The sequence below is a fragment of the Coenobita brevimanus genome, chromosome 15 (genome assembly GCF_032717465.1).
Source record: "Coenobita brevimanus isolate Jiangsu-jjx chromosome 15, ASM3271746v2, whole genome shotgun sequence".
NCBI classification, from domain to species: domain Eukaryota; kingdom Metazoa; phylum Arthropoda; class Malacostraca; order Decapoda; family Coenobitidae; genus Coenobita; species Coenobita brevimanus.
In genome coordinates, this window is record NC_136968.1 from 2960553 (window position 1) to 2978841 (window position 18289).

The window sequence follows — 18289 nt, forward strand, 5'->3', positions numbered from 1 at the left end:
AATGGGTAAGTCAACCCTATTCTCTACAAGGAATTAGGGTTAGGATTAGAATATGGAGGAGTATATATGGAGAAAGATCAAATGGAATAGGAGAGAATATACTAGACATCAAAGCTAAGGAACACATGCAGGAGGACAGGCTGGGACAAAATGGGAGCCAGATTTAAGTTAATGAACATATGCAGGGCATCAGGGTGGAATGGGGAACTGCAGTCACGTCAAGATAAAACTGGAGTTCATTCAGGAAGAGTTCTGAGATCAGGGACTGGGGATGAGTTAAAATATGGATGTGGAGAGAATTTTCCTATGGTTATAAAAAAAGAATATGGTTACAATGAATTACCAGAGCTATACTAGAAAAACTGAATATGGTATCAAGATGAGAAAGCCCGACAAAGACAATGGCATGGGATACAACGAATGACATGGGAGGACGCAGATGACAGAATTCACAACATTAATCAGACAGAGACAGAAACAGAGAGATACGACCAGAAGTAATGACGACAGAATCAGCTGGTGGTAAACTCGGATGGAATGATCAAGAATGGTAACAGTGCTAAGAGAAGCTGTCTGGTAGTGAAGAAGTCCCGGAAACAAACGCAGCACCAAAAACTTTAGATCACATTTCCTAAAACTGAATAAACGACATATTTTGTAGTAAGGTAATTCTAATGCAACACATCTGTGCAACTTCACTCTGACTCTTGTTGCATGCATTACTGAAACATCATATTAATTTTTCCATTGCTTGTAGGAGAGAGATTCAAAGTTACCTGATATAAAATGATGCAAATTCATAGCAAACCTAATGAAATTGTTCTGAAACTGGAGATATGATTTTAGCCAAGTCCTGAAACACAAATGATATGATTCTTACTGTTCTGAAACTCATGTGACAGGATTCAAACTGTTGAACTTGATGAAAGTGTTCTGAAACAAAGTGATATGTATTTCACTGCCCTGAAACCCGTGTGATACGATTCTTATTGTCCCTACCGCATGGAAAATGATTCTAACTGTTGTTATGGACACCAGATCACAACAGTTACCCTACATACCAAACCAATCTTGAATCCAACCATTTCTGTGATGACCCAAACCTCCAGTGTGCTTGAAAACAGCTGCTCTTTCTGTCCAACAATAAGCTGAAATTTACAAAGAAAATTAATATCTAGAAAAGCCAAACTCGTGATTTAGAAGAGGATAATACTTGAGACAGAAATTTTTACACATGCCCATTATGTAATTCCCAAGTTTTCCACCCACCTGTTCTTAAACTGACAGCAACATAAAAAAAAAATCTATTGACAAACTTTTCTCACAATCATCACATATTTTTTGCAGTTTCTGAATACTCATGGTGACCAAAATTTCTGCGACAGATTCTACGTTTGGTTAATGATATTTTTTTTCTATGATGTTCCTTACCCGTCTATGTTGAACCTCTCTTTCTGCGACAATTTCCAGTCTCTTTTTTCCTTTGACATTTTCAATCCAAATTCCAATTTGTTTTCTTTGACGGTTTCCTTTAAATACACCTGAATGACTTTTTGGGGGTAATAACTGCCACTCACTTTCTACCCAACTGCCCACACACTAACATGGATGTAACAAGGAAGAACAAATTTTTCTTTTTCTTTGTGGTAAGACATTTTCCAACCTTCTTTTTCAATGGCTTTTTAACAAACTACAACTGAATGAACCACTAACTTAAACCAGTAAACTAATACTGTACTCCCAAGACAGTTTCCCAACCCTCTTATTCAGTGAACTTCCATGTAACTGCAACTGAAATGTAACAAGCAAGTAACTTTTGTGACAGTTCCCAACCCTGTTCATAAGTGGTCTTCTATCAGTCCTATTTTTCTAATGGTTTTCTAATATTCTAACTAAATGTAACAACCAAAGTTATTTCAAACTCACAAACCGGTTTTTCTGCAACAAGCTTCCAATTCTTCTTTTTTCTTGATTTTCTAGCCATATGAAACTGGCACACAAACTTCCTGCAATTGTTTCCTTCAAGCCAGAAGCCTCCGACCACACCCCTGGACATGAAAACCTCCCCTCTGACCAGCTACCCCCTAGGTTTTAACAATTCTTGGCGGCCTCTAGATGGTGTCGCAGGCATATACCCCCGTCCCCCCGCCCCTCACCATCCTCGTCCTCCTCCTCCTCTTCCTCCTCGCCCCCTGGTCCATCTTCTTCACATCCCCGGTGGCAGAACTGCTGGAATCGCTGCCTTAGGGTCTGGCGCAGCTCAGCACGCTTCTCACGTACCGCTCCCAGCCTCGCCCGCCAGGCCCGCACCTCCGCCTCAGGGATCATCTCGTCCTCCTCCTCGCATCTTGAGTCCTGTGAGGTAATGCACAGGTGAAGTAGAAGCAGGACTGCATAAGCTAATAGTATGACTGAATGAACGAGCTGATAGTGTGACACTGTGATAAAACGAGCTGACGGTATGATAGGATGAGCTGATAGTATGATGGAAACAGCTGATAGTATGATGGAAACAGCTGATAGTATGATAGAATGAGCTAACAGCATGACAGAATGAGCTAACAGTATGACCAAATGGAATTGACAATGACAAAATGAGCTGATAGTATGATTAGCAGTGGCTGAATCGGTAGAGAGGCGGCCTGCAGTCCTGATGGACCCAGGTTCGAATCCCGGCTGGGGCAGGGAACAGGTTAAGGATTATAATTTCATAAAAGCAGACTTTCCTGTTCTACCAGAAGACCCGCCGACATGTCATAAAAGTACCCCCGCTAATACCAATACACCAGTCCTGTATGAGACAGCCCTAGCATGTATTCAATATGGACAGAGGGTGTTAGCGCCGAAATGGTGACATGCGGAGGTGTAGGAGGACTACTGGGCCTTGGGATAGGCTACTGCCCCCGAGATATAGGCCCTAAAGCCTTTGCCCAGAGTCAGACACATTAAAAAAAAAAAGTAAAATGTGGCAAGTGTGAACATGTAAGAGATAAAAATGCATGTGAAGAGGACAGCAGAGAGGGAGAGAAGCAGATGCCTTACAAAAGAAAAAAATATAATTCAATGGGGATGGATAGCTGTCTAGTACGAGGTGCAACCATAGACGACAAGGATAGCACGAGTATTGAATGGCTGAGCAGAGAGTGAATGTTGAACCAAGTGAAGTAAATATGATGCAGTAGTGAGGATGTGGATGTTGGATCAGTGAGAAACGACGAGGAGAGTGAGCCATTGCTGAATAGACACTAAAATAGAGAAATACCACTACAATATGGCAGCGAAGACCAGGATCCGCTATCAAAGGGGTATGACGGTGGGCTACAAGCAGTCCTTAATTACATCAGACACTGCTCCATAATGTAAATAATTCATCCCTTCAACTGGTACTTCATATAAGGGAACAGGCAAATAAGCAGTGTAGACAACAGTGACACTTCAAATGGAAATGTATTTATACTGTTGTTTACTGTTGACGGGGGAAAAATGTCCTTCACTACCCTCATGTTTACAATAAAAAACACTGTAGGTAATGAAATTATGTCCTTCCCTACTGGCATACTCACATCAAACATACCTGGGCATGGAAAATACAGGGCATCCTCATTATAATGATGAGATGTGCTTGGAAAAACCCATCGTTGAGCTGGGGTATTATTAATCAGGGATGTTGTAACAAAGAACGTACAATAAGAGTCCTGTAATCCGAAGGGCAGGGGACCGAAGTTTTTTCGGACTATTGGGAGGGACCTTTGAAAACATTAGAAATACGTACATGATCATTAAATAAACACTAAAAATGACATGGGTTATTGTTTTAGACACTGCAAATGCACATAAGTGTAGATGAGTAGTTGCAGGCAGGTACATCCAAGTCCACAAGCAAGCCCAAGCCAGATAAATTCTTAAAGCCAGAAAAATTTGAAAATTTTGCCTTGAAAAATTTGGAGTATTGGGATATTCGGATTATTGGAGGTCGGACTAAAGGACTTTTAATGAATAAAGATGCACTGGACAGCCCTGAGATCCCCCCCCCCCAACCAAGTCCAAAACCCACCCAAATGAGTCCAAAAATAAGTTCCTAGCTCGCCTAAACCCCCAAACAGCTTTAAAACAGGCTAAACTAAGCCTAAAAGCAGTTTATAACTCACCTAAACCCAAAAATAATATCTGAAATAAAAAAAAAAATGTCTGGAAAAAATCAAACTTAGTAAACTGTACCCAAATATGACAGTTCACCCCATCTATGACTAAAACACATTAATCCAAGTATAAAAACAGTTTATAAATCAACCTGACAACAACATTTAAATCTAAAATATCACCAAAATCAGTTAAAAAAAACCTTCAGGGAAAAAAAATACTGTAACATTAAATAACCGGGCCTAGCCATCGACAGTCAGGGAAGGGTTTTCGTTTCGTGTTCGTTTTTAAAGGCTCCAACATGCTTGCATGCGTTGGCCTTGGTCACCTAATGACGGCTCTCCATGCTGCACAATCCATTGCAGCCTCCCAGTTCAGTTCCTTAACCCTGAGGTCACACTTAATGACCTTGTCCCATGTCTTTCTCGGTCTACCCATCATAACCCCACCCCCAAATTTAACACTTCTCATCTTCCTCACCCAATTATCATCCACCATCCTCTCCACATGTCCAAACCACCTCAATCTACCTCTCTTCATCACAACACCAATACACTCCAGTCCCATCCTACCTCTCAACTCTTCCATTGTGAACCCAGCCCCCCCAGATCTTGGACGCAGGGACGCACTACACATCCACCTAATCGTTGTCATTTCTGTACGTCTGAGCCGGCGAATATCGTCCTCCTTCACTGCCCAGGTCTCACTACCATACAGCATTACACTCCTAACACAGGCTGCATACAAAGACCCCTTAGCACATAGGGAGAGTCCTCTCAATGTCAGGAGAGGCAAGAGCTCCCTGAACTTCTTCCAACCACTTCTCACCCTAGCCACAGAGCTAGCTCCAGCCCCACCTCCAGCAAACATGTCTCCCAAATAACAAAACCCTTCCACACACTCAAGAGATTCCCCAGCAAGTTCAATTCTTTCACGTCTGACAATCTCCACCTGCCCTCCCCGACACGCCGTACACATAAAATCAGCATTATCTCGCAGTCTACCTCTGATACCACTACATCTCTTATGCACCCATTTATCACAAACACTAAACAAGATGGAATTACTTCCCACACCCTTGTGGCAAACTGCACATGGCCACTCTCCCTCATCTTTGACAGTACCGCCACCAACCCTAGATATCATCACTTTTGTTTTATCTGCAGTTGTGAGTAAAAGATGGAAGAAGAGCATAAGACAGTATGGATCAGTTGGGTCAAGGATTGTGTGGGTAAAGTTGAAAGTTGGAATACAAATGTGGGCGATTGTGTGTGTGTATGCGCCAACGCAAGATCGTGCTAGAAGAGTGAGAGAAGAGTTCTGGACAAATGTGGAAGTGTGCATGGAAAAGTTTGGAAGGAATGAGAGAGTGTTTTTGATTGGTGATATGAATGGTAAAGTTGGGAGTGTGAAGGTGGACGGAATAGTTGGTGAGTGGGGTGTGCCTGCTGAGATGGATGAGAATGGGAGTGCGTTAGTGGACATTTGTGCTGGGAGGGGGTTGGTGATAGCCAATACCCTCTTCAGGCATAAAATGATCCACAGGTATACATGGCGAGTGATGAGAAGGGTGGGTGGTGAACTGAATGAAAGGAAGGCAATGATTGATTATGTGTGTGTGGATGAAAGGATGCGAAGATATGTAAAGGATGCAAGAGTGTATAGAGGTTGGGGGAGTGGACTTTCTGACCACTACTTGGTGGTGGCCAGAATTAGAATGCAAGTAAGATGGAGGAATAGAAGAAGGGAAAGACGAGAGGAAGGAGTAGTTGCAAGGAGAGTGGAAAGGTTACAAGAGGATGTGAAAAAGGCAGAGTATAAGAGAGAAGTGGAGGAACGATTGGGCAAATATGAATTGGAGCAGATGGGAGACGTGGAAGGTGTGTGTAAGATATTTACAGAAGAAATATGTGCAGCATGTGGTGTGGTGTCTGGAAGGAAGAGAAGACGGAGGGGGAGTCAAGGAACAGCGTGGTGGACTGAAGAGGTGAAACAGGCTGTGGCACAAAAGAAGAAAGCATACAATGCATGGATGAGAAATAGGGGCGTGGAAGAAGTTGAGAGGCGGAAGAGAGAGTTATATATGGAAAGAAAGAGAGAGGTGAAAAGATTAGTAAGAGTGAGTAAGAAGAGAGTGGATGAGGAATTTGGAAGGAATTTGAGTGTAAAGTGGAGGGACTGTAAGAAAATGTTCTGGAGAGAAGTGAAAAGAGTAAGACAGGGTGGAAGTGAAGTTAGCAGGGGAGTGAAAGATAAAAATGGTAGATTACTAGTGGAGAAGGGAGAAAAAGTGAACAGATGGGGAGAACACTTTAAGGAATTGTTGAATGTAGAGGATGGAAGTAATGCGAGTATAAGTGGCTGGGGAATGGCTGGGAGAAGGAGGGAGGTGAGAAGACAGGAAGAAATCAGTAGGATAGAAGTTGTGGAAGCAATGAAGAAAGTTAAATCGGGGAAGGCCCCTGAAATTGATGGAGTGTGTGGTGAAATGCTGAAGCATGGGGGAGAGATGGTAGTAGAATGGATGTGGAAGATGTGCAGATTGGCCTGGGAGGAAGGTAGAGTCCCGAAGGATTGGAAGTCAGGTATAATTATTCCCTTGTACAAAGGAAAAGGGGAAAACAAAGTGTGTGGTAATCATAGGGGCATTTGTCTTCTTAGTATAATAGGAAAAGTGTATGGTAGGATACTTATAGACAGAGTTAGAGAAAGAACAGAGAAATTAGTTGGAGAAGAACAGGGAGGCTTTAGGAAGGGAAGAGGTTGTGTAGATCAGATATTCATTCTTAGATCTTTAGTGGAAAAGTTTCTAGAGAAGGGAAAGAAGTTGTATGCGGCTTTCATGGATTTGGAGAAAGCATATGACAGGGTGGATAGACAAGGATTATGGAAAGTGTTAAGAATATATGGAGTAGATGGGAAGTTGTTGAATGCTGTGAAGAGTATGTACGACGGTGCGAAAAGTGCAGTGCGTATGGATGGTGAACTAAGTGAATTTTTCTCTTTGAAAGTTGGTTTGAAACAAGGATGTGTCATGTCTCCATGGTTGTTCAATCTATACATGGATGGGGTAATAAAAGAGGTACAAGGTAGGGTAGTGGATGTTGGAGTGGCCCTGGTGAGAGAGGATAGTGTTTGGAAACTCCCTGTACTGTTGTTTGCAGATGATACTGTGTTGTTGAGTGAAGACGAAGGGGAGCTGCAAGGCTTGGTGGATGAGTTTGAGAGTGTGTGTATGAAACGGAATCTAAAGGTGAATGCAGGGAAGAGTAAAGTGATGGTCTTTGAGAGAGGTGAAGTTAGTGAATGTACAGCGAGGTTGGATGGTGAGGAATTGGAAGATGTGAGTACGTTTAAGTACTTGGGTAGTGTGATGAGTAAGGATGGAGGTTTGGAGGGTGAAGTGCTTGAAAGGGTACATCAGGGAAGAAAGGTTGCTGGTTCTTTGAAAGCAGTGATAAGAAACAGGGAAGTTAGCATGGAAGTGAAAAAGTTACTACATGAAAGTATTGTGATACCAACTCTAACGTACAGAAGTGAAGCTTGGACATTGTTGGAAGGACACAAGTCAAGAGTGAGAGCAGTGGAAATGAGTTATTTAAGAGGAGCCTGTGGAGTCACGTGGAGAGACAGGCTGACGAATGAGGATATAAAGGAGCGTTGTGGTGTGGATGTGGATGTGATAGGAAGCGTTATGAGGAACACACTGAGGTGGTTTGGCCATGTGGAGAGGATGGAGGGTGAAAGACTGACGAAGAGAGTGTATGTGAGTGAGGTGGAGGGGGGAAGAGGGAGGGGGAGGCTGAGGATGAGATGGAGGGATGGGGTGGAGAGGTATATGAGAGAGGGGTGTGTGAGTTGGGAGCAGGGCAGTGAAATGGCGGGGGACAGGGCGACTTGGAGGCGATTTGTTTGTGGCCACCCCAAACAGGATTGAGGCGTCTGGCAATAGATAGATAGATAGATAGACCCTTAAGCCCTTGTGCCCCATACCATCTCTCCACTTCCTAAACCTTTCCTCTGCCTCCCTTTCGTTCTCTGCAATCAACACCAAATCATCAGCATACAACAACTCCCACGGGAGTCCACTTCTAAAGTCACGTGAAAGGGCTTCAAGTACCATGATAAACGACATGGGACTCAAAACCGACCCCTGATGCACACCAACATTCATGGAAAACCCATCACTCATATCTCCATTCACTCTTACCTGGGTGTGAGCACCCACATACATAGCCATAACCAATTTTTTTGCATTGCTATGGTGGGGTGTCGTATAGCAGTTCATTGTGCAGCGGGGTATGCCTCTATCCTTTCACAATGGCATACTTACATCAAATGTAATGTGGGTGACAAAAACATGTCTTTCCCTAATGGCATACTCACATCAAACACACATGAATTACAAAAATATATATCCTTCCCTGCTGGCATACTCACATCAAACATACATGAATTACGAAAAGTATATCCATCCCTGCTGGCATACTCACCTCAAACATACATGAATTACGAAAATATACCCTTCCCTCCTGGCATACTCACATCCAACATCTGCTGTAGCGAGAGAGTGAAAGGTTGGGAGTGTCTTGTCAGCGATGGTGACAGAGGCGGATGCATCATGTCCCCACCGTCCCCCCCTCCCCCTCCGTAGTCAGTGTGGTGGGGGTCCTCAGGGTGGTGGTGCGGTGCATGGGAACACAGGCCCTCACCACACGCCACCTCCGACGAGTCCCTCGATGACCCTCCAGAATTGTGTGCCGAACAGTAACCTCCATCACGGGAACCCTACACGGAATAATATCATCATTTTCATCCACTCTTCTTCCCACTTAAGGTTAGGGTGTGGGTGGGTCCAGAAAACAAGGAAATGGAAAACACAACAGAGAGCCAATCACAATACTCTTGTTGAAATGGGTCATGCTGTTGATAAGCTCTCCCTCTACTGTGTTTTTCTTTTCTATGCTTTCTCCATCAACCTGCAAACATCTTAAAGGCTTCCACTACAGTGTGAAATATTCCATTTTATTCTGACTATATTAGAAAGACTTTATTCACCTTATGAAAACTCTCTGACTGAAGATGCAAAGGCATAAACACACCCACTTGTCTGAAACACCTGACCAATAAAAGGAAACAGCATGGGGTTCTATCCAAGGTTTAGACTGTTAGTGCAACCACACTACCCTGGTGTCTCATTTCATAATATCACCCACATGTTTTCAACCAGTACAGTAATGCCCTCACCATAACAGACTAGAGATATAAGGCTGTGATCTGGAAGATGAATGGTGAAAATAATAATAAAAAATAAATAAAAATGTTTACCAAAGTGAGCAGGATCAGTTGAGAAAAACATTAATTTGTAACCCTCACAGAGATGGTTGGTGATGCAAATAGCGCTGTACAAGATGCTGTAGGCCATTAAAGATGGCAAAGATACCAGCTTCTTCACCAGGCAAGGTGGATCAGTGAAAGATGCGAACATAAAGTCTTAGTTAACAATAAAATCTGTAACAGAAATTTCTAAGAAAAGAAAAATGGATGAACATGTTCCATTTAGTAAATGAGATTTTCTGATATTTTCAGTAGTTAGCAAAGAGTAGTAAAAGTAAACAGTATTGAAACCTTTAGTCAGACACTACTGGGATGGCTGCAACCAAAATGTAATGAGTTCGAAAGGTTCAAGTTCTGGAACATAAAAACAGGGAAGATGATTATGCACATACTGTACAATGGGCCAAAGCACTGAGTGGTCATGGCATCTGGTGGGAGTCTGTGAACTCCCTGAAACATGTTTTGCAGGTTTCAAAGATAAATTTTTCTACGGGCTTTCAAGTAGTTTCCTCAAATCATAAAATTTTTCAAATGCCTTTGACAGTCATGCTACTGGTGTGTAAGTGGCATAAGAAGAAAAAAAAATCTTAAAACAGGAATCATCATCTCCATGTAATTAACTTCTACATACAATATACTATTCAATAAACATCCCTTATAATTGGTGTAAGACTATAACATGGTAAATATATAGAGAAATGCTTTCATGCACAAATTTTGCCATATTTTAAAATTCGCTGCCGGAGCAATGTACGACATTCCTGGTTGCTCTCCACTGCACACATCTTCTACACTGCGTCTCCCACAGCCTACGATGTTTGGCATCTATATTTGATGGAAACCTGGCCCATCCTTTCACTTGTTTCATGAATGGGTGCTGGTCTGTGGTGAAAGTTGAATTTGATTAGCAGTCAACTACAGTGCAAACGAAGTTTGTCATTTTGATAACTGTTCTTATTCAACCAGGTCATCCCATCACCAAAGCACCTTGCCAGTTTCGTGTTTGTTTACAATCGTACGTGTGGCAGAGCCGAGTACTGAATGGAAATGTCTCATGGCGAATATATCCATATCTTTCACCATTGTTTTTAAGAAATGGAAATCCTATTACCTTTATTCAAATTATTTACCGTCTTTATACATGCATGAAGGCAATATTTCCACATAAACCCGTTTTAATACATCCCTAGAAATCACCCGACAGACAGGAGCAGGACACATTTGAATACTATTCTTTTCCCAACCCATCTTCTTTATAAGGCCATGAATATCGTAGAACCCTTAGTTTTGTTGGTGTAAACCTGATATTCAACAACACTCAATTTTAGCTGGTTTTGGGCAGAATAACATGAAATATTGGCAGCTGTAACCCTCACACCCACAAAACACGCATCTGGGAGAAGTTCACAGACTCCCACCAGATGGCAGGACCACTCAGTGCACTGGCCCATTGTGGCCAAGTATTACTTCCCACCCTGTTATCTTTAACCTAGGACTATGGCATCATCACACATGATCTCTGAACATAAAAACAACGGAACATGACTGCATAACAAATGCTAGCATGTAGTACTGTACAGTAATCATGGAGTGCGACTTTGAGGTTGTTATTCTCATGCCCTGGAAACCTACCCATCAATTATATAATTGCTTCCAATTTCGTGTATAATATGACACGCTAGTGATTCATGTATTATATATTCGTGCAAAATAATATGATTTGTGTAGAATATGAAATGAAATCAGACACACTGTTGACTGGTAGGATGTCAAGGTATGATAATGGCAACTTCAGAGTCATGCGTTGCGACTATAAATTCAGTCATGGAATGTGTGGTACTCTGCAACAAATACAGGCTACTGATGCCAGGGCGGGATGGAATATTTGGCCACAATAATACAAGCAAATAACCTACAGCATGAGTATGAACATATAGAATGAGGATACAAAAAAGTGGCTGCAGTCAATTGTCTCAGAGAGCTACATCACAGTGAGGAAACTAATGGGAAGCTACAAAGAGGACAGGTGGTGTTCTGAAAGGGGAAGTTAAGAGGAAAGGACCCAAATGCTGCAAAAATGAATGAAAAACAAAGTCAGACAAAAGTTTTCAACATTTTGGACAGTTATCATCCAGAACAGGGATACTGATGGCAGCAACTGTTCATCACTCCCCTCAGAATAAGGCATATATAAGTTCTGGAACCACCATATTGATGTGACATACACTTGGACGTCCATTTTCTTCAGAGTTCAACAAATAAAGAACATGTAATTTGTGTTAGAGGAGATGAAAAATAAAAATGCTCAAAAGGTCCTAAATGGTTGCTGATTGATTTAGTGGTGGCATCACTAAAGACAACGAAGTGATGTCACTATTAGTTAAGAAGTAACATCACTGCCTGCAATGTATAAATAAAACATTATATTATGGCAAAAATAGACAATTTTGATCACTTTTAAATATCTATAAAGGGTAGTCTTTTAAGAACAGTTCCATCTCCACTAATACCTAAAAACACTGTCAAGTACTGTATTCCCAACACTTAATTGCATGACACCATAACAAATAATTTTCTGACTGAACTGTGTCACTTGCATTCAGTTTGGCAGCGATGATTTGAAGAAAACACATTCCGTAAGATGGGGCAATTTAACACAACTGGGGCAATTAGACTCAATCTGGGGTAATGAGACTCAAGTGGTCCACACAGTGTAAATAGGAGTATGGTATATTTGACTTTTTCCATATGGTATTATATTCTAAAATCACTAACTTATACTGTAAATGAAATTTATGGATAGATTGCTGAAGGTTAGTGATCTGTGATCAATTTTTCATTCCTGTTATTTTCAGATTATCTTGTGCTGTGATTTACAATCATAATTACAAGATTAATTGTATTTTCCTCTGCTGTCCCTTGGATATATAATAATATGCTAAGCGTCATTAATGTTTATCCACCTACCACAGTAAGTTAGCTGCTGTACCTCCTGCAAATATCACAACCTATGACTAAACCAACATCACATATGATCCTAAGGGAAAGCTCCAGATATTCTGGCATGGTATAAAACATGTGGAGAGTATCATGAATATAATAAAGAGTTCAACATCCATCATGTCCTCCATCACTGCCAGTGGAAAGCAACTTAGTCCATACGTTATTTACAAGGCTGAACACATGCAACAGTCATGGATTGGAGGAGGACCAATAGACATAAATAACCGAACTTCTCCTGGCTGGTTTGATTCGAACTGAAGGAGGAGGAGTGGAGAGAAGGGTCTCCTGAAGGCACACAACCAAAAGACAATACTGGGCAAGAAGGCATCGAAGGTCGGAGCGATTCAAATGAAAACTTCAAATGTTTCACAGGAGGAAAGCCCACTGAATCCAATTGCCCCACATCAGGTGTTGATAAACATTATATACTGTACTTTTATTTTTCAGATATGACTTTTCTGTGCTTTTCTACGTTAAAATCCATTTTCACATATGATGCTAGATCATTTGTGTTTCATTACCCATACAGTAAAGCTTTTTAAGTGTTCTAAATGTCATGCTACAAACCTTAGTACATCGAAAAATAGCCAAAAGTGAGTCAACTTGACCCATTTTACAGCAGAAGTGTATCCTGAATCACTTCACAGAATCCAGCAAAATGCCAAAGCACTGATACATCCAACATTTTCCTTATGATGGTGATCATGATGATACTGTATTAGATAAAACAAAGAGCATTCTACTAACCTGAGAGCACCTAGACACAAGGGAATCTGTGGACGCCGAACACTCCATATGATGCTTATGGTGGTAGTTGTGGTGAGTGTGGTGGTTGTGGTGGTGATGGTGATGGTGATGATGGTGGTGATGGTGGGTATGGTATGGGTCTGGACTGGAATCACAGCTGTCCTTCTCCTCACTACTACCTCTCTCACTACTACCGTCACTTGCCTCAACACTCCCACATTCACTCCCACACCTGCAAAACAAGGAATCAATATGCGCCACAGACATATTAAGATCAAATTTGTGTGCAATTATTAAATACTTTGTAAAGTTATGCAATTATTAAATACTTTGTAAAGTTATAATGTCTAAATGAGCTGGCAATTTTACTATCAACACCATGACACCCAGAAAAAAAAAAAAAAAGGTACAACAGACATACACTCAATCCTCGTAAATCGCGGCAATTTGGGATTGGACCACTGCCGCGGTTTACAAAATCCGCAGTTTATAAATGATAACTCTTATGTGAAAAATTAATTAGGGTCTGGACTTTGGCCAACCACCCACCAAAGCACCCTACCTACACCTATCTAGGCACCATCAAACACAAACATACAAATTTAGGAATATTCAGTGCATGTATTTAATAGAAATAAGCAATGTTAACAGATCTCACTTTAATCCTATGACAATATTGCTTAAGTGAATGAAGTGGAGTGGTGTTGGGAAGAACTCAGAACCTCTCACCATGAGGTGGGGGTGCTCCCTCATGCAGTTCTCCCTTCTCCAGCTCCTCAGCCTCCCTCAGGAAGCCCTCAAAGTCTGCCTCAGAGATGACTGACGCTGTAGATTTTGTAGATCGTCCTTATGGTCGACTCGTTCCTCCCAAATACTTTCGCCAGGCTTGCAAACTTCTCTCCCTTCTCAACACGACAAATGAGCTCCAAACGTTGACTGTATGTCAACGGCGGCTGCTTCTTCATGCCATAGTGCTTAGAGCGCTTCTACGGGGGTTTGGGAGGGTCCATGGAAGGTAGGAGGTGGAGGGAAAGTGCACAAAAAAAAGGCAGGTAGCTCTCATACCGCACGGTGATGCTCTGTAATGTGCGGGTTGGCGGGCAGAACAACAACAACATGGCGGCAGTAGTATGCACACTTGCCACCAGGGACGGGTGGTGATTGGTTGTTGGGTCGCGGTTATCAAATTGAATGCCGCGGTTTACGATTCTCCACGGAGAAGGCCCACTTCAGTGCCTAGATCCGTAATTTTCGTGACTTAACAGCGATTTAAAGGTGTCGGCAGTCTGACTGCCACTTTGCCGTGGTTTACAAATCCGTGGTTTATAAACACGTGGTTTACGAGGATTGAGTGTACTTTACGTCAATCTGAACTGACACAGGTTTAATTACATTTATGAACGCCTGCCAGGCATATTACACCCACAATATATATAAAAACTACTGGAGAATATTACAATTCTAAGTCAAGCATTAAAAAAAAAAAAAAAAAAAAAAAAAGAAGAAGAAGGTCAAATCATACTTGGGCTGCAATGTCAGTAACATAAAACTGTAGCTAATGATTACTGTTACATGATGTGGCATGTGATAGGAAGTACCAACCATCATCCACTCACTTGATGTAGTGCTGCATACTTCTTCAAATTTATCATTCTATCGCTGTGTCTGCCATCCTCTCTTCATACTTCCCCTTTTCCTTCTGTCACTTTTTATTACTCTTTGTTCTACTTTACATGGCTCTACACTGAGTGAAAAATCCAAAGGTTTCCTGTAATTCAGGAAGCCATTTACAATGCTGAGCAGTAACCATATACCCATAAAACAGGGCGATGCAAAGCCTGCTACAGTGCCCCAGATAACTGGTGGAGCAACGTAAATATGCCATTTGTCAAGGAATCAAACCTCCACACACTTTTCCTCATGCCTCACTGTCCCAGGGTGCTGTCAGTCACAAGGAACCATCAGTTCATTGCACAGGACAGCTCTGTAAGGGCACCTGCTTGCCTGCGGTTGATGAGTTTGCTCGACCAGTCAGATCAGGGTTGATTAACAACAACATGATGTGGCAACTCATTAACTGTTACATGATGTGGACTCTCACTGCCTCAAACAGTTAAATATACAGTACATATATACATAAATACAATGTGGAAGGCATTGTTCAGGTTTGCCTGGGTCAGCGTTTTTTTCACCTAATAGGTTATCCTCCAAGCAGTGCAGTCTTCTACAGAATTCCACTCACATCCCCAATTCCTGAGGTCCCTTCTCATGACAGCCTATATTTCCCTTGGTCCTTTCAACATTACCAATCTGACACCAACTTATTCCTTTAACATTCTCTTCAGTCCAACAATATTTTTTCTTTATTCTTGTTTACCTCCAGATGATTTTACTAACCTTATGAGAGGCTTTATGAAGTGGAAAGACTGATGAATGCTATATCTAACCTCTCCAGCTCAAAAAATCTTTCCAAAGCTGAATAATATTACCTGGCAGTAGCAAGAATACTAGAAGTAGTATGTGGTAATCATACAAGCATTTGCCTCCTTAGTGTAATAGGAATACTGTATGTTAGGATACGTTTTGACAGAGTTAGGGGAATAACAGAGGAATTAGCCGGTGAAGAACAGTGAGGTTTTGGGAAGGGAAGAGGTTGTGTACATCAGATATTCATTCTTAGGTCGTAGGTAAAAAAGTTTCTAGAGAAGGGAAAGAAGTTGTATGCAGCCTTCATGGATTTGGTGAAAGCATGTAACAGGGCGGACAGACAAGAAATGTGGAAAATATTAAGAATATATGGAGTAAATGGGAAGCTGTTGAATGCCATAAAGAGTATGTATGAGGGGGACTAAGGCTGCAGTGCATGTGGATAATGAACATGAATTTTTCTATTTGAATGTTGGACTGAAACAGGGATGTGTCATGTGTCCATGGCTGTTCAAACCGTACATGGATGGGGTTATAAATGAGATACAAGGTAGGGCAGTGGATGTTGGAGCAGCCCTAGTGAGAGAGGGCAGTGTTTAGAAACTCCCTGTACTGTTGTTTGCAGATGATACTGTGTTGATAAGTGAAGACGAAGGGGAACTGCAAGGCTTGGTGAATGAGTTTGGAAGAGTGTGTAACAAACGGAATCTAAAGGTGAACGTTGGGAAGAGTAAAGTTATGGTATTCAAGAGAAGCAAAGTCAGTGAATATACAGTGAGGTTGGATGATGAGGAAATGGAAAATGTGGGTGCACTTAAGTAACTGGGTAGTGTGATGAGTAAGGATGGAAGTTTGGAGGATGAAGTGCTTGAAAGGGTACAACAAGGATGAAAAGTTGCTGGTTCTTTGAATGTAGTGATAGGAAACAGGGAAGTGACCATGGAAGTAAAAGTCACTGCATGAGAGTATTGTGATATCAACTTTACCGTACGGAAGTGAAGCCTGGACCTTGTTGGAAGGACACAAGTCAAGAGTGAGAGCAGTGGAAATGAGCTCTTTGAAAGGAGCATGTGGAGTTACAAGGAGAGACAGACTAACAAATAAGGAAGTGAAGGAGCATTGTGGTGTGGATGTGGATGATAGGAAGCGTTAGGAGAAATACACTGAGGTGGTATGGTCATGTGGAGAGGATGAAGAGCGAGAGACTAATGAGGAGAGTGCATGTGAGTGAAGTGGAGGGGAGGGGGGGAGAGGGACAGGGAGGCCAAGGATGAAATGGAGGGATGGAGTGGAGAGGTATATGAGAGAGGGGGGTGTGAGCTGGGAGCAGGGCAGTAAAATGGCAGGGGACCAGGTGACATGGAGGTGATTTGTTTGTGGCCACCCCTTACAGGATTAAGGTGTCTGGCAATAGAGAGATAGATAGGAAGACTACAACCAAACTAAAACTGGATTTGAAAGGTTAAGATCTTTACAGCACCTCAGCCAGTTACTCTCACACTATTCTTATGTACACACCATTTCAGCCTACCTATGCTCATCACTTTAACACCTGCAATGCCCAAACATCCACATAAACTCCATATGGTCTGTCCTTCAATGTGGTAATATATGCCCAGCTCAATTCTCACGTCATTGCAACAATTTCTTAATGTCTTTTACTGCGCAAGTCCCACAACCATGTGGCATCGTAATTTGCACGCATGAAGCATCAACTTCCCATTTAAATGGAGACAAGTTCTTGATGATGATGATGGTTCATTTAATGTCAACAGGGTCAGCAGATCTCTAACTTCTTCCAATCACTTCTCCATCCATCCATCGTCCATTTTTTTTTTTATCATGAATGTAGGAGACAGGGCCTTGCTATTCAGTCCTGACATTTAAAGCAAGGGTGACCTGCCTTACTCACCCAAGTGGTCTTATGGAAGCAATAAACTCCAACCATCCCTGGAAGTATACCCTTACAGGATCAATCCGGCTGGCTTGCCTTACCCCCCTAAACCACCAGGTGTCATTTGGTTACAGTTATCACACAAGTTCACAAGAAACCATCTGACTCCTCACTCAGAGAAGAGTCACCTGAAGGCTGCACTACATCGTTGGTGGATGGCAGGCACCCCTCCCATTACTTATGACTCAATAAAATGAGCAGTGAGTGGTAAGAACGGGAAGACAGCAATGTGTTAGCAGAGGATACGGTGACATGGTGGCAGTTAGAGGCTTCACCAAACCCTGTTTCAGAGGTCTGCCACCAGGTGGTCTTACGCCGCCCAGCCTCGATTAAATATTTTTGCGGGTTTTTGAAGTCCTGTGAAACTGTACCTAATACTAAGTTAGTAATAATGTTGCTCTTTATAGGAATCTTTTTTCCTATTCAATCAAGTGAATATATATATATATATATATATATATATATATATATATATATATATATATATATATATATACCTGTAAAGAAAGAATAACCAAGCTTTCAGAGAATCTTAGCTTGGGGACTAAAACAGTGTGCTGTCTATTTACATAAATTTGAATAAATCATGTGTAGTGAGTAAAAGGAGATTACGTTCAGGACTTCTGATGTGTGTGTTTTAGCATGCTTTAAAAAAGTAAGCTGATCCAATGAAAATTATGC

The 18289-nt window shown here is 41.8% G+C and overlaps 1 protein-coding gene across 1 annotated transcript in view; it reads right to left on the reverse strand.

Moving 5' to 3' along the window:
- Positions 1-2091: 2091 nt before the first annotated feature.
- The window catches only part of LOC145390594 (gametogenetin-binding protein 2), a 59707-nt gene continuing 43509 nt past the window's right edge, over positions 2092-18289 (reverse strand). Inside the window, exons 10-12 of the mRNA XM_080265403.1 lie at positions 13228-13459; positions 8686-8928; positions 2092-2355 (exon numbers count right to left, since the gene is read on the reverse strand). Of these exons, the coding sequence (XP_080121529.1) occupies positions 2092-2355; positions 8686-8928; positions 13228-13459 (739 nt within the window). The remainder of the gene's footprint in view (positions 2356-8685; positions 8929-13227; positions 13460-18289) is intronic.